Source organism: Macrosteles quadrilineatus, unplaced genomic scaffold (assembly GCF_028750875.1).
Source record: "Macrosteles quadrilineatus isolate MER2022 unplaced genomic scaffold, UCM_ALF_1.0 Scaffold_5__1_contigs__length_97177068, whole genome shotgun sequence".
NCBI classification, from domain to species: domain Eukaryota; kingdom Metazoa; phylum Arthropoda; class Insecta; order Hemiptera; family Cicadellidae; genus Macrosteles; species Macrosteles quadrilineatus.
In genome coordinates this window covers 68,105,298-68,129,102 of record NW_026542598.1, presented here as the reverse complement: position 1 = coordinate 68,129,102, position 23,805 = coordinate 68,105,298, and the positions used below count along the sequence as shown (strand labels likewise).

Below are 23,805 nucleotides of genomic sequence, written 5' to 3'. Positions count from 1 at the left end.
ATTGCAATTTCTAAAAAAGAGATTGCTGTTTTCCATCTGGCTCAAATGAGTTCAGCCAATACAGTCATTATGTGGTCTGAACCAACCACCAACCAACACCTAGAACACAGATGAAGAAATTATCCAGTAGTAGCTTTACTTTTGCAATTATTTTCAAACAAATTGCACTCTAGTGCGTTGCAATTAGTTTTTCCAATCCGTGCACGTATTATTATCGGGTAAAGGAAAATTTCAACCGACAATCATTGCTAAAATTATTTTTTAATTCCTTTGTTAGAATAAAATTGCCGCCAAAGCTTATTTTATTGTATTGGGGAGTTATTCGATTTTTATTGTAAACTTAAAACCTGTATTATTGATTGGTTGTTGTCTTTTTAGCACAACTATTAATACTAAATGCATTATTGGAGAAAAAAAGTAAGTTTTACCAGTAAAATAGGTTTTTTTTAAACGTTAAGCATTTTCCCATACTTCAAAAAACCAACTAGGACCAGGAACTTACTTCAGACTTATTTCATTTACATCGTATGTCTAATTGTTTGCAGATGTATTTTAAAGTATAAACCCTGGGTTTCTATATGTTTTGACATATAGACACATGTTGATGTGGTTTTGTGGAAACATAGTTCTTTATGTTTCCTTGATAAGTTGAAAACGTATTTGTTAAATGAGCAATGTTTGAGTACTTCTAAACAGAATAATTTTGAACATCTCTACATCTTGAACTATAAGACATTCAGATGGAGCCAATCTAAATGGATAAGATCAGTCTTAGATTTCCAAAAGGTGTGTTACATGTTTAATCAATTCTTCTCAATCACGTATTAAAATTAATTTCATCATAAACTTTTATATTTCTACGAATAAACGTAGATTTTCAAGGTTTTATTGATTATTCTCACCTTCTGTTTCTGGGATTATATCATTCCAAAGATTGATATCTACAACACAAATCAGGTAATCGTCTGTTTACTTATTCTTTCAAATGAAGTTAACCTCTGAATTACGGAAAAGGTTCAAATTATGAAAATCAGGTTTTGTGATTTCAGAAGAAGTTAATCATCTTGGAGAATAGATTCCAAACGAGAAATCTGTGAGGATCAAATAGGGTGATGGGCAGAGGGAAAAAATAAATACATTTCATAGAGGGATAGAGAACATTCGTATTGCTATATTTTAAAATATATAAATAGGAAAAATATTTAAATCAATGTAATTTCAGTCATGATTATACAGTATTAGTTGCATACGTTTCTTTGGCTTCGATTTTACTAAGCAATATATTTGAAAGATTGTTTTTCAACACTTCTAAATAGGTCTAATCGTTTGTTTTTCTTATTAACTATTAAAGCAAATTGTTGTAGGTCTCATTTTACAACAAACTGGCCTCTCTTATTTAAAATGCGGGATATGGTATTTAAAAACCCTCATTTCTTGAGATAATGAACCTTCTATTTTGATCATAGGTCTTATGAAACGAGGAGATGAGTAATTTGTGATCATTCAGAAAGAGTTTCAGGACCATACAAACATTATTCCATGCATTACTATAAAGTAGAGAGCGATTAAAATTTTTTTCGTACACTTCCACAACTATTTTTGAATTAAATAAATGTGTCATTTCCTTTTCATAGATAAACATTCCATTCATGTTATTGTTATTTCAAGGGTGCGTAGCTTATACCCTTAAAACCCGACGAATCCCACTGTTCTAACGCTTTTTGAGTCCTTAGTTGTAAATTTTAATTTGAACTCCCTGAATGTTGAAGAAAATTACTGTAGGTATTTTTATTTGTCGTGAATTTATTTGGCGAATTATTTATGATTTTATTATACTTTCAACCAAATCTGAATTTTGTGCCACTAGTTATTTTGGTACATCTGCTTGGTTCTGATCGGTTTCGACCCATGTCAGCTAATTTCATAGCGTTTTTATTTAATTGTTCTAAACTGAAATAAATATTTAGTTTTCCTAACACTAGAATAAAATTGAGGCCTCTTAGGTAATCTTGGTAGGGTAAATCTTGTGTTATTGACATGATATGATTCTACGTTGGACACGATGAAAGAAATATAAGTTTATTCTTATCCAAAACCTATCGTGTGTTCACGTTCGTACATCTTTTATAAACTGTAACGAAATTAAATCAGTGTTTGGAAAACTGCAGTTGTGGCCCTTGTTGGCAAATTATATTTTATTTGTATGGTATGCTATTTTATTTTCAAGGTTGGAATAGTCAGAAATAATCATAAGTCCTTTGTTACTCCCAAAATTTTAATTTTATTGCGATCCCTCATAGAACACGAATTCCAGTTTTTTGGTACATTTACTGGAATAACACTATGCTAAACACAACAATTTTGCATGTCTAATAACTGCTTTAAATTCTGCAGTGCTTTCGAGCAGAAAAGTATAACTGCACGGAGGCATTTACAGGCACGGAAGTGCCTATATAGAAAGTGCCGAATCCCTGGACAAGTTATTTGTGTCTAATTGGTATTCACCGGAGCCTGCTGTCCGCGCCGAAACCCGGGTGATTACAGATTTTGGCGGGTAATTTGGTCAATTAACAGTTAATTGGGGTTTTGAAGTCTAAATTGTCCTTGTTTTCACTCATGATGTTCATTACAAGACACGGATATAGAATTTTGAACGTTAATCGTAAATTGAATGCATTTCTAATTTTTACAGAGCTAAGTATGATTAAAATGTATTACCTTGTTGGTCTCAATGGTCTCAGTCAGGGGTTGAGTTATTCTACTATTCTATTTGTATACATGAGCACAGGTTAGGTTATAGACAGTGATGCTATTGTATTGATTAATTAATAAGATCCCTGAAGGTGCTGCACCTTCCAGTTAAATATGTATAAACAAGATAGCAGACTAATCAGCTAAAAATTGAAACAAATTGGTACACATTTTGTAAATATTAACCTTGAAATTGTATTTGGAAAGAGTGTAATGTAGGTTGTCTTTGTCCAGACTATAATGGAATCAGGTGTTAAATATGTTTAAGTCTTTCCTGATAATTTATAATGTTTTGTATTTTTCTTCCGTTTCTCTTATTTATTTATTTATTTGTTAAAAGTTAACTTTTATTTACATTGTCATTTTATAAAAACTTCTATTTAACATACTATATTTTAAACCTTAGAATAACTATGCTACACAATGTAATAGTTGTAAAAAGTAATGAATAAAATAAAAAACTAAAATAAATCAGTATCCTTCCCTACAGGTTAACAAAATGACGTTATGCTGTTTTTAAATAAGGGTGGATGGGTAAACTAAAATTGTGTGAGCTTCTGAGAAAGCGTATAAGTTACACCAACAAACCCTATAAGGTCAAACATTTAAAACTCAAACAATAGTCTTTATATCCAAGTTATTTTCAAACTCTTGGTTGATGCAGAAGGCGTTTACTTGTATAAGTTTCTTGTTTAAAAGCTAAATATAATGATATATTTACTAGGAATTGCTTCTTCTTTTTCATTACTGTAAAATATAACCAAAAATTGCACGAATGTCTACACTGTGTAAAATGTAGAGTAAGATTATAGAAAGGCTGCTTGCTCGAAATTCAAGGGTGAAACCATATGGTAAGCTTCTATATTCACAACTATGCCATTGGTTATACAAAACTAAAACTCTTTAATCATCAGTAAATAAGAATACACCAGCAATTTTTTTTTTTTTTTTACTTTGTAGAACTTATGGGAATTATTGTTGCTTGTATACAGTAACAAAGCACGTACAATGCTGCTAGTTAAAAACAACACCGTGTTTGACCATTGGACCGTATGTATATTTGTATGTATATAATCAATGGTTGTACTCCTGAGATGGGCTACAATGCTACATGGGACAGTCGCTGAGCCTCGCTCAGTCAATACTTTCCACGTGGACCGCCACGTGACTTGCTAACTACGTCCGACTGAGTTATTATATTCCGTGAAACAATTTTAAAACGGCATTCTCCTGTTTTGTCTCATCTGCGTTGCTCGCTTTGAAACAACTCTGCAGCTTCAATTCACGGTTTTTTAATAGGCACCTATATTTGTAAATGGTATTCTTATTAGATCGTGCTCAATGTATATAAATGTGTAGAACTCTAAGATCATAGTATAGCCTTATAAAATTGATTTTGTTTTTTGGTAAAACATAAATAAATGACATTGAAGTTTGTCGTAATCGATTGTTTAAATTGTTGGTGGTACAGAGGTAAAACTTTCTTACTTCGATACGGGTTTTCTATATCCTGACAGTTAAACATTCATTGAAATAGATTTGCCTTAACAACGACAACCTCAATGTTAATAAAGACGTATACTTGAAATGGCGAAGAAGGTATCTGAAAAAAATATTCATTTTCTTCTTCTTAAATATTTAGTTTCAACAATGAGTATCCTTTTTATTAAAACGTTTTTATTAGCTCGCTTTCTTGTCCGGTACAAATTTTGAAATCAATTTTATACTAACTTCCCGACGAGCTAGAGACTTGAAACTTGAAACATAGCTCACAAATGGAAGACAATGCAATATTATATAATTTAATTTTCATATTTCCCTTGGGCTACGCCCCATGGGCTTGTTTTTATTAAATCGCTTTCTTGCAAATTTTGATACTTCCCGATGAGCTAGAGACTTGAAATTCGAAACATAGCTCATAAATGGATGACAGTGCAATATTATATCATTTAATTTTCATATTTTCCTTGGACTACGCCCCATGGGCTTGTTTTTATTAGCTCGCTTTCCTACAAATTTTGATATCAATTTTAAACGAAGTTCCCGATGAGCTAGAGACTTGAAACTTGAAACATAGCTCACAAATGGATGACAATGCAATATTATATCATTTAATTTTCATACTTCCCTTGGGCTACGCCCCTTTGGCTTCCAAATTGTCCATGTTTACATTTTAAAAGAATGTAAACATATAAATTAATTTAAGTCAGCTGTAAATACTTAAACTTTACAGTTAGAAGATCAGAGGTTAAGAGGTACAGGTTCTGCTTCCGAGATATTCTACAAATATAAAACAATCATTTCTAAGTAAAGATAAAACATCTGATTATAGATAATAAGGTTTTGGGTTTTGGTTATGTATTAAGAGGCTATATAAAATAGATTTAACGTATTTACACATTAAAGACTAAAAACTAGATAATAATTTATAAATAAAAATACTTTTTAAAAATGCCACGTTTTTAAACGCACTAAAAGTATAAAATAATTTATAAAATGTTGAGAGAATAAATACTTGTAAGATTTAAAACGAAAAACGTGGGGCGCATGCAATAGATCATAATAGTTCAATAGGTGAAGTTAATTGTAAATCAGCAAGCGCCCCACGTTTTTCGTTTTAAATCTTACAAGTATTTATTCTCTCAACATTTTATAAATTATTTTATACTTTTTAGTGCGTTTAAAAACGTGGCATTTTTAAAAAGTATTTTTATTTATAAATTATTCAACCTTACAATAATATCCTGAACATGACTAATCTGGACCTAGACACCATTTGTCATTTAGTTATCACTGGTGTTGCTAATGATCGAAATATTGACGTTGCATTAGGGTTTTGACAATTATCTTACAAACAAGATGAAAAATCGTTATAAGACACAATTTTGTGACCACGAGAGGGGTCTTATTTTTAACGTATACAATATCACTACTTTTGTAGAAATATGTCTTTCCAAATCAACCTTTCTCACTTTCCTAGATAGTAGAAGACAGAAAAGAACGCAAGCATCTTATATGTATACAGAAAGCAAGGAAATAGTCACATGCTACCTTACTTTCCATCCTAATGTTCGTGTTCCGTATGAATGTACATTACGTGTGCTGGGGCATGACCACTGCCACCACAATCACGACGACGACGACGACGACGACGACGATGGAGGCATTGGCGTGAAAGTGCTGACATTTCCGTGCCGCAACCTGTTCCTCTGTCTCCCATTAGTGGCATGTGGGTGCCACTATTAGCAAAACGGGAGACGGTCAGAGGGTCCCAGCCTCAAAATCTACCTAAAAATCCTTTGCCTGCTTTGGTGAGCGTTGCCACAGGGTCCCGGGCCGACCCCTCATTAATCCTGGGACCCTCAGACCGCAGTCGCCTGGAAAGGATTAGGTTCGGGTTTGATAAATGTTGACAAGGGGCAGCGTATTTCTATCTTTCACGATCAACTTAGTAAATTTAGTCACTAATTATTTAACAAAGAATTGTCACTTAAAATTTTAAAACGTCCCATATCTGTTGTTTGCACTTGTTATGTTCTCATTACTCCCTAATTCTGCCATGCCGAATTCAATACAATTATTTTCAATACAGAAAAATGGACCAAAAAGGCCCAATTCGTACAGGCGCTTTTTGAAAGGTATTCAAATGCATATGTGTAGTGTGATATATTAATTTAAAGATCTAATCACCCTAATAATTTTGGTGCTAATGAAAATAAATTGTCTCTAACAGTATTTACAGGGTGGGCCAAAACGTTTATAAAAGGACTTTGAAGTCAAATGCCGTATACTGAACGAAACAGCGCCAAATTTATTATAAAGCATATTTTTAGCTACTCTTTAAGACAACTTGCAGTAAGGGCATTTTGTGTTAATTTTTAATTTTGAAAAATCCCCAACTATAAGATTAAAAAGGGGTTGAACACTCTACATTCTCAAACACCAAGGTATGACAAATTTTATAGTTAAAGGCCTTTAAAAAAATATTTTTATTCAAGCAGTTTTTGTAATATTAACTACTACCTAATTTACTTTTTAGTATAAATGCGTGTATAATAAATCTACCCTATGTAAGCAAGCTAAGTTGTAGGCCTACCCATAAATTAGGTTATAGCAATTATAACTTTTAACACATCTTTTAAATATAATTAACTATACGAACATTGAAAAATAACTGAATTATTTCTTTTGACTGTATTCAAACAATAAATCCGGTAGCCTTAATGTGTATTCAGGAAAATGCCATCAATAGCTAGTACTGGGAAAGGTGATGGAAATGCCTATTGTAGAATGTTGTTTGGTCCGTTTATAACAAAGTATTCGACTTATTGTTGAATTCAAGCTAATTCAGAAACATAGGTCAGCACTTGGAAAGGAAAATGGAATATGAGTGAACAATGCAAAAACAAGCTCCGTTAATCCGTTCGAATTTCTTAGATTCCAGTAATTAGGTGACAAGTCACTCGGCGTTCCATTTTTAGGCATATGATCGTGTTTAACCTCAAAATATAGAAGTGTTCTATTCATTTAGTATGTGAGTAGGTGACACATTAAAATCCTACATCCGGGGCCGATATACTTTTAACGGTGTCCGTGAACACGAGAACTTGGGTAATTTTGGTCCGATTATGATGGCATTTGGCTTGAAGGTGTAAGGTGGGATGAACGGGCGTGAGTTAAAAACAATTTTCATGATATAAAAAAACACACTTTATTGCCCTCCCTGTAGCAGCTAACCTAGGTACTTGTTGTATAATGCTAAAGGTAACGAAGAAAGCTTGAAAATAAAAAAGACGACATTTGAAATATCTTTGTTATTGTTGTGGAGATGTAGTTTACATGTTTCTCATTTTACCTTCGTAGCAGCAAAACTAAACACTCTTTAAAACTAACTTTATTTACGCTATTATTTTGCCCGTGCCGAGGGTAGAATATAAACATAAATTCCACAAGGATGTATATTTCTAGTTTTACTGTTTGATGTATTTTATTTGTTCGTGGTAATATTAATTTAACTTAGCTGGGGATTACACTACGTAAATAGCTTTCTAATATATTATATGATTAACAGTTTTGCCAAATAACTTTAAACAGTATAAACTCTCGTATAATGTTAATTCCAAAACATTCTAGTTTTTTAAGACATGCAGCAGTTTAGAACTTCACATGTAGGCCCTATACATACTTCACATATAGTTAAATTGTTTTAATATAGTTATGCAAGTGTCATCAAAACGGGTTGACACTGATAATTATTATTCATATCCTTATACCGTTAAAAATAAATAGAATTCCTTCAAATCTTCATTATTTGTTTACAAACAGTATATCAGTAGTTTTTTTCTCTGTTTTCATGTCAATAACTGTAAATAGTTGTATTTTTTAGTTTTACTGTTTGACGTCTTTTTATGATTATTAAGTGGTACTAATAATCCATCTAAACTTATGTAATCATTATATATTTTTTAATAAATTAGGCTTTCACGACTTTATTATTGTACTCTATATGATCTAAACGTTTTATGTAGAGGTTAATGCACCCGAGTAAACAATAAAAAAGTCAATGGTTTTATACATAACAGTGTTTACCCGAACATTAGTATTTTAGATAGATAGATGGATAAAAAACTAAATAAATATTTCATTAACAATCAGCAAGCAAAGCCATCGGACGATATCGAAGCATGAACAGTCCTAAATAGATCCGAGGTATGGTAATTTTATTTTTGTTAGTTTTTACGTACTTGATTAGCATACCCACAGCAGACCCCTTTAGATTTTTGTATGATATTATTGCGTAGTACAGTGTGTCAGTTGTTACATTGGTCTTTTATTTATAGTTGATTGTTTATTTTTCTCTTTTGCATTTTTCCATTTGTTTAATACATTTTCATTGGAAAATAGAGTTAAATCTCAATGAAGTTATTAATTATGATATTTCAACAAGGCTGATTAAAATACATAAACCAGAGCTATATTCCTTGAAACTAGTAGTACATCGAGTTTTACCTCCATAGTAAATTGAGCATATAATAAAGGTTGTAATGCAACTGAAACGCAAAATAATTTATTTCCAACAGTAACCCCACATGTTGGGTATTTCAGTGACTTGCGCGTTAATCCTCTCTTGGCTGGCGTTGCCAGAGAGTCCCATCTCTAATGAGGGGTAACCCTGGGACCCTCTGACCGCACTCGCTCAAATATTTTACGACCGACCCTTGTCTGGGTAACCCTGGGACCCTCTGACCTACAACCTAGAAAAACTTTCCGACACTGATGGTTCGAAATGCATAAATAAATGGGGGTTTGCTGCAAGCACGCAAATCTTCCAAAGTGGTAGACTTAGTATGGTTCATATTAGGAACTTTTCATTTCATTTGCCCACCTGTTTAGAGAGAATTCATATTATCTATCTCCACCCCATTATGACAAACAAGTTTGTATTGACGGTATAACACGTGGTATAACGTTGAACCGGTAATCTTTACATTTTCCCCTTTTGATTAAATACTTTTTTCATTTTTTTCTGAACTTTATAACAATTTATATTTTTGTATTGAACCTTTGGTCAAAATGTGAGTTCCACTATGCACCATAATTGACATCCACGTATATGGTAGATATACAGTCAACCATAAAAAGAGCTTTCAACATTACACGTAATGCAAAAATACGTTACAAATACTTATGTAATCTTGGTGCTGCAAGATTAAATTAGAATATTTTTTCCTCTCAAACACAAATCAATATGTAGAATTCTTTGTTGGTTGTGAGTTTTCCATAATTTACATCAAATAATCTAATCGGCGTTTATAGACATTTTAAATGTGAATTTATTTTCCCGTGTGTTAGAGCACTTTACTACTAGTTGCGTATAGCCTATTTACATACACATGTAAGATCACATCTGCAGGTATGACAACACTGGTACATTACAGTACAGAACACGAGTTCTGAGCCTCTAGTCTTCTGTCCAGACGTGATTGATTCAGACGTCCCCTTATTATACTTTTGAGTCACCAGAAGATTCCATTATACCGAGCATATTCTGGCCATTGAACTGGTGAACTCTGGTCGTCTTATCGTTCCTAGACTGCTTCACTGACTCCCACGATCTCAAAACGAAAAGACATGAGCTGCTCAACTCCAAAGGACTGATCGGTGTTTTTAAAGTGTGATGTTAATGTTGCGATGGATCAAATACACTCCGTCATAGATTTATAATCTTTATCGATCAGCTGAAGATTCAAAGGTACTCAGACGTTTTCATCTGGTTTAAGAATGAATGGGAAGATTATTGTCTCTATCTTGATTCTTTAGAGGTATATTTGGTGATTTTGTGTGTTTATCGTTTATTTATCATACTTAAAAACTCAAATTGTACCCTGGTGCTTGTCTTTTAATGTTATAAGGGAAAAACAAAGTAAAAGGATATAAAGTCGCAACAATGTAGAAAATCATTTTTACTTCACACGCTTTTCTTACCAGATATTAACCACACATCAAAACTCGGTTTCAGAATTTAAAGTATGATGGGAAGTTTATTGAACCATCTAAAGGTCAGTTATTACACAGCCATTACTGTACGTTGTAGTCCTAGACACCAGTTTCTTCGCAACATTTAAAAGCACTTGTTTGACTAGGTACTTCACTGCTTAGAACTTTGCGTAGGCTTATCTTCTTTCACCTGGGTCGCGTAGTTCCCAAGAGATGCATTTTCGGCCTTGGTTTCGATTTCATTACATGGACAAGTTTCAATCCTTGGGATTGCATTAGCATCATTGACATTTTCAAAGGTTTTAAAGAACAATAAAGATAGACGATTTATCCAGCATTTTAACCACACTAGACCAATAATGTCGCTTAAAGACAAGTGATGCTGTAGATTTATTTCTCTGAGATTCTATATGCACTAATATGAACATAAAGTACAAACTAATGTAGTATTCTTTTATTTTCAGGTATGTTTGCGGTTTTTTGGTGAACGCAAAGCTGATAAGTACCTAGAATTTTAATATGTATACTACATAAGTTTTTAAGTACCTTTTATAGTGTTACTCCTTTGAATAATGATGCACTAAAATATATGGTTAAATCTGTACCAAACAAGGAACGAGAACCGAATATTTTTTTAATAGTTCTCACTATGCAGATCATAAGACATATCTTCAAAGTAATCGCCCTGACTGACGATGAAGCCTGTATGTAATGATCATAGTAAGGAAGCTATATACTAGTAAGGAACATGTCTTGTTCATGAGGGGCCAATAAAAACTTGACTAATCTGAAAGTCTGGACTAACCAATTGTATGTCTGGAAAGTAAAGCTTGATGCAAGAAACGAACAATTTTAATTACATTTTAACACTTTAATTGTATAACTAATTGTAACACTTTAATTGTTACACTTTAATTTTATCTTGATAATCCAGAGGCTGTACCCATTCAAAAAAATGGAACAATTTTAGTTTTTATCCGTAGTAATTTTCAAGTATTATAACCACTAAAGGTTACACAAAATCACATACAAAAACATTGAGAGGCATGTCTTGTTCGTGAGAGGCCAATAAAAACTTGACTAATCTGAAAGTGAAGCTTGGTGCAAGTTTCGGCTGTTTTAAAAGGAGAAAGGCATTGTGAAATCGATGCCGACCTTCAGATCACTTGGTGAGGGCCTCCTATGGCTATAGATTTGTTGGCAAATGAGGATCATATGTCAATGCATTGGAGAATCGAGTTCATCCAATGTTTAAATAGGAAATCGCTTGGTCTTGCCATTCACATCAACATCTTATCATTAACATATTCTTCAGATTTCTGGGTTTTTCTGTCGATAAATTGTCCATACTCTAGTGGTTTATTCACGAAACTCAATCACCGAAAAATATAAATCCTGCCAATTACCAGTGGATTTTCCGTTATCATTTGCCCTCATCATATGGCTACACTCCCTCCACCCTATCTATAAATATGTAAGGGTGTAAATCTGTACCAAAAATGTTACTTTCAATTGACTAGTTCGAAACTAATATTTCATTGACAAAACTTAAAGACTACTTGACACTCTTAATTGTGTCAGACAAACAGAAACTTGCTGAGTAGCTAGTTCTTAGTGTTCGCCCAACAATCAAAAACATTCCGAATCGATCCTGAGAAAAGTCAGTTGCTTTTTGATGGTTTGAAACTGGACCCAGCTGTCCCTGAGGGCTTAAAATAATCCTGGCCAATGAAACAGCTGATTTTACACAGTAACAAGGCTAAATAGATCATCTCACACCATTCAACACTCATACTTTACTCATATTTTGGTTAAAATACGCACCCATCTCAATTGATAATTTCATAATTGGTCAAATACAGAAACTTCAGAAAACTTCGTCTTCGATATGAAACTGGCTGTTGATATTTTTATGGGGACTCCGACTCAAAACGTTAGTCAATCCTCCAGCCACGGTTGGTCCTTCCCTTGGGCTGGGAACGGAATGTGACCCTGGCCATGTCCACGTACAGGTACAGGTACAGGTACAGGTACAGGTTCAGGTTCAGACAGAGGTAGAGGGCTCGAGTTACTGGTAAAATGAGTGTCGTGAGCTCTCCCAGCCAAACACTTTCCCTTCGCTCTTTTCTTCCTCAGAGACCAAACCGTTTCCCAAAATGTTCAACTTGGACCATTGTGTTCAAATTAGTCTGTTTTTAAGGGATTGAATAGAAATAATTAGCTCCAGTAAAATTTATTTTTATTTTTTCCGGTTTGATACCAATTGGTTCTCTAGTGTTGAATTTGGTACACTAATACAGTTCTCTATTTCATCTGTATATTTTGAAACCAGTCCGTTTATGTTTTAAATCTCGATATTTTTGTTACAGTATGAAGGTCGGTTTAGATCTGTCTTGCTTTCGAAATCGTATTAGCTTAAATTGGTTCTTGCTTCCAAACTGTTCCGAAACTTCTAGGTACTGCGAGAATGCTCTTTTTATATTTCCTATTCTTCTTAACTTATCTGTTTCCAAAGTTTTGATCTAGAGCATTTATGTTCAGTGCTATTAGCCTAGTTTAAAATGATATTAGTTTAAATTGAGTCTTGCTTCCAAACTAATATCTTCTTTAGGTATACAGCTAGAACGTTTAGGTACTTTCGCTTTAAAGCTCTTTTTGGTTCATTATTTATTAAACTGTTTTTTTTTTCAAGTAAACCTGCGATTAAATTTCGAACCTGCAATTTTAGTCGTGTTGCAATTTTCTTTTACTTCTTATTTATTTTAGACCAACCAGAAACATTTTGGCACGCAACGATCCTCGTTCAATAGAAAGCATTTTAATAGACTGCTCATTTTCTGTACTATAATACTACACTAGTGTACATGTTGCTCGAATTCGAGCAATTGCAAAGTGTTACAGGATTTATTTTAAAACGAATAACAGGCATATTTACAATTAATTTAAAAGAGTCAACTCAAGATTACCGGTGTGTAACTCAGACCATGTTTATCTTCGTTATTGATAAACCTAAATCATTCCGGCCGGTTTTCTCCTTCTCAAAATGCCTCGCTGTACAGGCAACACAGGTCATTGATAGAGGGCCAATTGAGAACGAAAAGTCGTTTTGGGGTAGTGTTAGGGTGCATTTGTAGCCAATAGTTGAGATTGTCCAGGGTCAGGTGCTGACTGTGATGAGTTAAGCCTATTACGCGCCACTGTTCTGTAGCTACGGTCGTTATCACGATTACGCCTCCTGTCCATGTTTCGTTGTCGTCGCGTCGGAGGCATTTAAAAGAAGAAAAAAATAAACAAATTATAGCTACACAAAACAACGATAAATGCACAAATTTAAGTTACAATCATGCTAACACGATCCGTCATAGCGACACAAAACAACGATAAATACACAAATTTAAGATACAACCATACTAACACGATCCGTCTTGGGGGTTATGTTTAAAAAAACTCAAATAGTAAATAAACGTACTCAATGTGTTACATTGAATTGAAAAATAAATAACAGCAGTTAAATTATACAGCTGATCAAAATGTAAACAATTATGTTCTTCATAAGGATAACATGGGAACTTTCAAAGCCACTGGGGCAGAGCCCAAGGGACTTTTTCAAAAATGTAAGGCCAGTTTGCAAATCTACGCGTCACGCTCTTTCCAATAAGACGTCAATGGATAAAATCGGTTGAGAAATGGCGGAGGAGTTCAACCGACAAAGTTTCATGTAGCGTATTAATTATATAGATATACAGTACTATGTATATATACTAGAATTCTTTGCTCACTCGGGTCTTGGGAATCGCATTAAAAGTTGGATACTACGAGTTTTATCCCCTAGAATACCATAATTTCAATATTACCCTCAAACCTATACTACCTGATTCTCAAAAAATATTTTACATTAGTAGAAACTGTTGGAATCATCAATAAGTAGTACCATACTCCTGTATGTTTTATCTATGGTGTACAGACGAGAGACCTATCATCGGGATTGCCATTTGGCAGCTTACCAGTTTCGCCAGTTACTGCGGTAACAATGTAACTGTGAACTCGTTCTTAAATAACTGTATGAAGCCGTTATTTTTGATACTAACATCACATGTGTGTAAGTACGTTCTGAAATAAATAAACTGTTCTGAAGTTAAACAAACATATAATTGATCAATAATTTTATTTTTGGTTGCGGTAACGGAGTTCTAAACTCCCACAGTATTCTTCCTATCCTTTTCCAAGTCTCCTGTGTGAAATCGGGTTTTCGTTTAGCATCTCTGAGTAATTCAATCTCAGGAAAGGGAAAGCTGAAACGTCCGAACCGAAAGGTTATAGTTGTTAAAGCGTGGCCTTTCGATATTATTGAACCTTTTCCCAGAAAATGTATCCTTCGTTTCTAATCACTGTCTTTGGCTACAGTTTAGTAGATATACAATGTTTGTTCACGTTTACAAGTTGATTTAAAATGTTAATCTTACGTTGAACGTGAAGCTACAGTACGAAAATAGGCAAACGCTCTTACTTGTTATTTTAATATTTCCATTTGTTCTATAAGTTGAACATTGGAAAAAACAATCGTAGGAAAATAACACTTATCATGGTTTATAATAAATATTTTATGCATCAATGATTGCTTTATTTTTGACATACTGTTGGCTGCAGTAATCTACTTCTTATGACAATTTGTATTCCTCCTGAACGGTATGAAGCTTGGACTTTATATATCAACAAAAACAACAAAAACATATTGACGAGTTTTATATAGCTTCAAAGCTTAAGCTAAGCAACATTACCCTGCATAATCAAAGTAAGTAGAACTTCTATATCAACCCACTCTACTTCACCTCTTGAATCCATTAATATTCTGACTTGATAATGTATGTATAATGTTGTAACTTATTTTATTTTTAAAAGTACCTGTTAATTAGGCCTAATTTGTTCTCTGGCATATTCAGAATCTTCAACATTACTTTATTTATTGTGTCCCTAAGTATTTTGATTCCTAATCTATCTCAGTTTTTATGCATTCAACTCGCGTTATTCGCAATTTAGATTCTCATTCTCAAGAGGACTATTCCTAAAACAGCCTCAGTCCAGTAGGGTTTCAGCTCTCTGGATTGGAACGTCACGAAGAACAGAACAGTGTATTTTACAATTTGATCACTGTTTGTATGTTTGACTCTTATTGGGACGTTCATTCTAAAAATTATCCTTCAGGAGGTATCGTTGCTGATACAATCGCTTGAAAGATGTCTTCATTTCAGCATAAAGCCTTGATACTCTTTGAAATCCTTCAGCTGTTCCAATCCAGTATTGGTCTTCCTCCGCCGAACAGCCTGTACCGGCAGTGAAAGTTCTCCCTCGACAGACAGACTGTAGCCAGTGAAAGGCCATACCCAAACCCAAACCTACAGATCTACCTGGGTAGCCGACCAAATGTTGGACCGAGGAAGCCCGACTTTCTCCACCCCCCCCCCCTCACCATCAGGGCAGATTACGTGGGCTGAAAGTGAGAGTGAAATATATAGTCCAGCCCTACTCCTATTCTTCGCGGCTTTTCCACGGATTGCATAACTCGATTTTCTCACCCACTTGGAGTAATTAATGCAGATTTGATGAGTCTTATAATTGGGATGGATCCCTTAGCACGCACCCTTGCACTGGATCACTTCCTGCTTCCTAGTAGTTTAAGTCTTCCGTGGCAGAGAGGTTTCTGTTGGAACGCTTCTAAAGTCGAGGCTTTGCAAAGTTGTAGCCGAGTGTGGTGGTCATGAACTTGACAACACGCACTTGGACAACTTGTAGTTTAATCGGGTCAAAAATAGAACTAACTGATCGAACTTTCGGCTCCATCGTCAAGGCCTGATGACGCTACCCAGCTTCGCAACGAAAGCGAGGCAAGTTGCGTTGCTATGTAATTTTAAGGTTTGGATTCTTAGAACAGGTAAAAGCAATTTTATAGCTGCTCGAAACTGGACCAAACGACCAAACTGTTTCTGATAATTGGTCTTTTGAAAAATGTGATAATATAGTTGGAAACAAATCGCATTGGGTCGTACCTTTCATAAATTTATCATGAAAAACACAAAAATCTTAATATTTGTTATTACATTACCCATTGAAAAAAATATTGTTCACTCATTTAGCCCGACGACTGATCATGGTGTCTCAAAATCAAAACATTAATTTTGATATACAGTAATTGTATAAACTGTACTTCTATTAATCTAGAACACCAATTCTATATTTAATTTTTATTCAGTTAACTTTGTTGTCTAAGCATAGGAATCAGCTATTTAAAACTTTTCTCCAATATTTCCCTTTTACCCAGTATAAACTTTAGATTTTGATTATCTAAAAGTATTATTTGTTTTACGTCCGAACCTGTTTTTTGCCAAAGATTTTCGTTGATGGTCCATGTAAAATATATCTTCTAAAACGAAAAGAGTACCGGTATATAAAATAATAAAACCTTATATTTGTCAAATTTATTTCTGTAGTTGGGTGATGCGTGGGTCTTCAGTTTTCCTCTAGTGTTTTGGAGGGAATTCAATCAGTTTAATTTACAACACTTAATTTCAACCGGAGTTAAAATAATGAATACTGGTTTCTTTAATAATAATACTGAATACTTAAGCCAGTTTAAAGTGAATCTTACAAAATAGTCTTGCTCTTTACGCTTTGTCTCACATCCCCACATCTATTTTTTCGTGTAAATAATTAAACAGTAAGTTTCTAATGTCCTTGGATTCAGTGTGGGTTTCCATAAAAATAGCCATAAGATTAGAACAGATCTCCACGCCACTTTCTCTCATATAAACTCCCAAAAAGCAATTAGCTGCTGCTCTCTCTTCGTTCCCGCCGCTTTGGAAATTGTTTTGTTCATTTGGCAGTGCTTTTGGCGGGTTTTCACTGTTCGGCGAATTGAGGAATTGGATTGCAATTACTAACTTTGCAAAAAAATCATTTTATAATATGAAGATGACCATTGTTTCTTATATGGGACAATGTTGTACTTAATTGTAACCTTGCGAGGTAGTTCATAATCAAAAATTTTCTAAGTTAACGATGGCCTTTTAGCCTATTAAAATGTAATGGCAACACTATAATAATTAGATTTACAAATTATCTATGCAAGTTTTCATTTAATATTATTTCGACCAAAAATAATCGTCGAGCCAAACTTATAATTCAAATAGCTCGGTCTTAATTAAGTGGGGTTTGACGGGTCTCTTAGTTTAGCATCCTTAGTCTATGGTTTTAGTAAATTTTCATGTGACTTATTGGCCAATACTTCTATTTTAATCGGGATCCGTAGTTTTTTGAAACACAGAAGAAAATACTAATAGTATTCATAATGCATTTCGACATTTCGACTGTCTCGTAAAAAATTATATCTTCAAACCTTTTTTGAGAAGTGTATGTCCACGAAATTAACTATTGCTTTCAATATACGCATTGATACTATATAAAACCAACCCGCAGCTTTTCTATTAGATCAAAACTCTTCAACATAATCCTTTAATTAACAAGGAATGGAATCCAAGCAATTAACATATTTTTGCCAGTGATATTTTTTTACCCGTATAAAAATTACAGATTACGCCAAACTAAACGAAAAAACGTTTGGTTTTCGGTTAGGATTATCATCCACTAAAAGTGTTCTCAGAACATGATGGAAGAAAGCAGAAGAGATAGTTAAACCCATTTCATAAATGCATATCTACATTAATATAAATTTAATTTGTTACATTTAGATACGCGTATCCCAATAAATAATTTTCTTCAGAATTAAACTCTCTAAACATTGATGGGATGTGTAAGGGGTAATTTAATCGCTTTTCGAAGTGCTCTTGAATCAAATATAAAAAAATCTACGTTTTCCCTCTTTTTTCAGTATTCTCTGAGGCCAAGGCTAACCGTAAAATAAGTTACACGCGCCAAAATTTGAACACACTTAAGCCCACCCAATTTACAAAGCCCTCTTAACCTAATAGAACACTAGGAAGAATCGGCGACCAGGAAACGCACGGGTCATGAAAGAAAGCGAAAGTAGTGAGGAGGGGCGGGCGGAGGGGGACGCGCTATCGTCCTATCACACCTCAGTCTCAGTCATCGCCCGAGTGTTGCGGTATCGTAGCGCCCGGCGGGCTAGTGAAGTGTCGGAGTGGTATGCTATTGCCAGTGGTATCGTGATATAGTGACGGACATGTACGAGGCCAAGTGTCTAGTGATGGACTATACTAACCACGCGGCACCCACGGCAACACAACCACCCCCGCAGATACACCATCAGTTCCACCAGCTGCACCCTCTGGCACCCGACACCAGCTCTAGGTGGACCCAGTACCAGCAGCTATGGAGGCAACATCATATGTTCATCAATGGTATGTAGACAAGGGGGAATTAGGTGGTCAGGAAAGTCAGTGGTTGGAAAGTGGACCCAGCTGTTCTTGATCGGGATTTTAGTAAATAGTTCTAGCCATTGACTTTTGGATACGGAAGTAGACATCTCATCTATATGGACAAGCTTTCGCAAAATTTGTACTAAAAAAAGAACGTAGTTCTCTGAGCTATTCACAGATTACGCAAGTGCCTGAAATCCTATTTTCGTATTTATTCTTTGTTACTAACATAGTTAATGGGACATGGGACATAAACAATTAGTCGTCCTATCGTTTTTTCTTGGTTAAAGACCCCGCGTGTTCTTCAAAATAGTAATTTACATCAGCGCAATCTGACGGTGGTTCACATCAACTATGTACGTGTTGAATTAAAAAATTGGTGACAACTTTAACATGGAGATGGATTGTCTAGTTCTATCTATCAATAGTCAAAGGTTCTGTAAAGAAACAGCTGTTCTTAACAAAGCTACATAAGGTATCTCACTCCATTCTCCACTCATCTTTGGGTTACAATCGTTACAATAAGTCCATTTACTCCCACATCTCAATTTGGGAAATAATATATCAAGAAGCGTTGGTTGTACATTCTGCATCACAAAATATTATTGGCGTGAGCAAGAATGCAAAAAAAAAAAAAAAATGAAAACAAGTGTTCAAAGTAAAAAAAAACTTGGTTGAAACACCGTTGACTTGATATACTAACGCACACATGGTCTGGTAAATTACTTGATATACATCCTGCACCTAAAGCCCTACAGAAATCACTACAAGAAAACACAACGATCAAAAGGATCTTTCTCTCTTGGCAAAAGAATAAGCCTAAATTACTTAATTCACTTACATCCTGAATTCTGTGCAGCCAATACAGTTCCTAAGTTATTTTATACTATTTAACATAGTGGTGTCATCATGCATTGTTCAGTCATACACCTACATCTTAATAGCACTACAGTATTATTATTGATATTGTTGTAGTAAATGTAATTATGTAGTCTGTGTATAAACGTTGTGATACTATTTTGTGTCTCCGTTATCTGTTTCTCTTGACAGTTAGGTTATCTCTAGGTTCAAAGCACCACCATGAAATATTCCGGGGGTGTTTCCATTCATTCCAATGTTTTGCTTGAGTTGTAAATTTCCTCTAAGTTGTACAAAAATACATCGAAATATAACATGGCCATACGGATGTTGTACGGGAATACACTACGATTTATTCCAAGAACGTATTGTGATAGGAAAGTATGTCAAAGTCAACCTAACCCTGAGGAAACGTAATCATACGTTGGGTGGAAGTAATGGAGAAGTGGCCAAATAATCAATCGAAAGCAACAATAACTAAACTAATAACGATTTTGGACAAAATCACAAACAAAATTTGTGATAGAATGTCAACCCATAAAATATTTACAAAAGTATATCAATATAAAACTGCAACATTGACAAAACTTTAATTCATTTGTTTTGCCAACAAACCCTTTTCGAGGTTTAATACATCAAACGAGCTGCTATTACTTAATCTTTAAGATCGCGTTGATGAAGAAATGATAAGACAGTGAATCAGTCTCAATGGCAGTTTTGAACATTAGTTTCAAATTAAACAATCTGTTTTGGGCTCATAAACGTAGTTTGGTGAATATCTTGAACTGAGCTATTATACTTACCAGTGTTATTTATATATCCTAATACTATAATGAAAAACAATACCACATTCATCGGACTACTAACTAACTTCAGTATAGCTATAGCTCGTAACTATTCTATATTCATCGGGAAAATGTTGTTTAATAATTTGAAAAAAATAATTTATATTTCCATTGTTATTTTTAATCATTTATTTATTGAAAATAGCCCATTTGTTAAGAGTAATGGTTTTGAATAAAATTATTTTGTAGTATATCCCAAGTACGAATTTAACCAATATTTTTTGTTAGAGGAAGACTTTATCTTTAGGTAGACTGTTTTTATTCATAGTTTAAAAAATACATAAAGAACGTTTAGAATTGGAAAGCACCTAGGATTGTATTGGTTTTATTAAAAAACATTCGAAGTCAAAAAGTTAAAGTTTAAAAACTAGCACTGAACAATCATTGAATAAAATTATAGTCTCTTATACATATATAAACTGGTGTATGTCGAGGTAAAATGTAGTCTACATATAAAAATAGCTTAAGATACTACAGAGAAGTTCATTTTTCCAATACAGTATGATATAAAAATCGATTACCGTACACTCTAGATTCTACACTCTAGAAACGTCTCCGAAATATTTATCATCTGGTTCATTGTTTTACCAAATATAATCCTTCAGCTCAGATGCTACATCCTCATTTGACAAAGTTGTAGGTAATCGGTTGCTGTTCCACAACACATTTCACAAGTTGCCAAACTTCTCAACCCTCTTGACTTTGGAAACATTCCATTGACGAATCAGCTGTAGATCACCCATGAATAAGGTTCTTCTCGTTCTTCTATCTTCTATCGCAAACAGCCAGTTTTCTTCCCTCTCATGCTTCCGACAAGGCGGCCTTCTACCGACCTTTGTCCTCGGTTTTGCCGTTTGCTCTAGATTGGGAGATGTCCTTGCCGAAGTTTGTCTCAGGCAAATTTGTTTCAAGTCTTCGTGCTCATCGGCGAACTCGATAAAATCGCTGTCAACAGAACGTTTGGGAAACATTCTTGCTGTCTTATATTCAGTTCGGACAACTTTCATTGTGGAAAAGTGGCAATAATAGGTCGGTTGTAGATTTTCAATGTTGGTCACAAAAAGAGTTAAATATAGATTATTATGAAGATGAAATATACTTGTACTGTATATTATATGATTGCAGTAATCTAGTCAATGTCAATGTGCCTGAACACAAATTCGACACGGTTCTAAAGGTGTCAAATCTAGTTTTATGCCTTAGTTAATATCCACAGGTTATTTTTCCCTCGTATCATCTGTATGCGTAAACCTCCTTTAATCAACTTTAATATTCATTTCGTTCAATCTGTACAGTTACAATTTTACAGCCGTTTTTACAAAGCTACTTAAATTCAGAATTATTTATTTTACTTTCTTTCTGTAAAAAGTGATTTCTTATAAAGAAAGAGCACCAAAACATTCCGGGAAAACGCTGCCTTTCTTCAAAACAAGTTTATTCTATTCAATAATCACTAATCCGAACGACTCGAAACCCGAATTAGTCCGTTTGTGTGTTTACCGTAAACATTGTGAAAAATATTAGATTTTTAGCCTTTCTAACACTAATTGCAATTACAATCGCTGTATAAAATATGAACCAACCTACGTAGTATCTGCCTTATCACATTTCTTGAGGAAACCACTCACCTTCTTTTTACTTCAAAGTTTCCCTGTTTGATTCAACTATTTACTAAACATACGTTTACAATCAGGCCATAAAACAATCGGATGACGCCAGACGGACGCGTGGCGGCGTTGGTGGATTGTGGAGACGCAGCGATGGTCAGAGGTCATTGATAAGACGAGCGTTGCCCTTCGAACATTGGTGATAACAACATAGAGCAGGGCCGCGAGGCTGGTCGCAACGTGCACAGGAACCTTCCAGAACTTGTGTCCACTGGCAACTGACCTTGCAAGGTTATGAGAACGATTGTGCATTGTTGAAGTGTATGGTGGCAAACGATGCATTAGTGCAGTTGAGGCGTATGCGGGGTTTGTTTGTACAGATTTTTGTAACACCTTGGTCAGCTGATTTGAAAGCTATCCAAATTTACATAATGTTTAGTCGGTCAATTTACAGTTATCTTCATAGCTACTAAAACTCCTTATCTACTAAGGTGGTAACAGTTATTTGTCAATCACTATAAAGCTAGCCGGAAAATTCTAAACTCTAACCATTATGTTAGACACGCTAGACTAACATTTTAAACCAGTAACTTCCAATATAAACTACCTAACATCGAGTTAAATCTCTACTGCTAAGTTATACCTCCAATTTGAAACATTGACTTCAGACATAAACCGTCAAACATTGTTGAATCCCTACCAAGCTGTATACGACCAATTTGAACCACTGAACCTAAACCATCACCTTTAAGTCAAACTCAAAACACCAAACTACTATATGGTATGATGGAACCTCTAACCTGACTCTCTGTTTATCTGGGGACTGGTCAGTTTTGGTTTCTGCTCAGTCGGAATTCTGGTTTATGCCCCGGACCAGTCTTCAGGGGGACGAATAGTGATGAGACGTGTGTTAGACCATACATACTATAACCATTAATTAAACCATTAACAACCACGTTAAACCCCCAACCACCACGTTAAACCCCAAACAACCAGGTCAAACCCCCAACAATCTATTTAAACCTTCAACAACCTAGTTAAACCCCCTCAATCACGTTAAACCCCCAACCCCCTCCATCACGTTAAACCCCCAACAACCTAGTAAAACCCCAACAACCTAGTAAACCCCCAACAACCTCGTTAAACCCCCAACCACCACGTTAAACCCCACAACCTAGTAAAACCCAAACAACCTCGTTAAACCCCAAACAACCTAGTTAACCCCCCAACCACCTAGTTAAACCCCCCAACCATTACGTCATCCCCCCAACTACCACGTTAAACCCCCAACCACCACGGTAAACCCCCAAACACCACGTTAAAACCCCAACAACCTAGTTAAACCCAAAACAACCTAGATAAACCAGAGCTTTTCTAATTTCTAACCTCCTGACGTCACTCAATATTTTATTGCTTTTTGCAGTGGTAAAAGCATAATTATTACCATTACCCCATGTACACCGTGGTGTTGACCTTGCAAGAGCCGCCGCTCTGTAGATAATGTCTTCAGCAGTTATCACTGTTGTACACGGCAACACGACCTTCTGACTATCAGGTGTTTATCGTATTAGAGGTTTGACGTCAGATTGCTTGAGCTAGGTAAAACCGCGATTATTATAAAACCACAGGTTTTACATGTAATTGAGGATTAAACTCGGAATGAAAGTGTTGACAACATGTTTGAGTTTACAAGATTCAAATGATATCTTGTTCATTTAAAAAAGCTTAAAAGCAGCAGAATACAAATGAGTTTTTTTTATGTATTGTGTTTTGTTTTGCTATGGCTTCGTCGAATTGTCTTACATATGTTAAACTGTGTTTTAATGGAGTAAATTAAGTTTTGTATTATTCATTCAA

The 23,805-nt window shown here is 34.7% G+C and overlaps 1 protein-coding gene across 9 annotated transcripts in view; it reads left to right on the top strand.

The window, feature by feature from the left end:
- Positions 1-23,805, top strand: part of LOC128994167 (hepatic leukemia factor-like) — a 184,586-nt gene that overhangs the window by 112,949 nt on the left and 47,832 nt on the right. For 4 of the 9 annotated variants that reach the window (XM_054418523.1, XM_054418520.1, XM_054418521.1 and 1 more), the window contains exon 1: positions 18,357-18,620. The exons of the other annotated variants lie outside the window; for them this stretch is intronic. In XM_054418523.1, coding sequence (XP_054274498.1) covers positions 18,443-18,620 — 178 coding nt within the window. In that variant the 5' untranslated portion in view covers positions 18,357-18,442. Of the gene's footprint in view, positions 1-18,356; positions 18,621-23,805 lie in introns of those variants that run through there. 9 annotated transcript variants of the gene reach the window in all.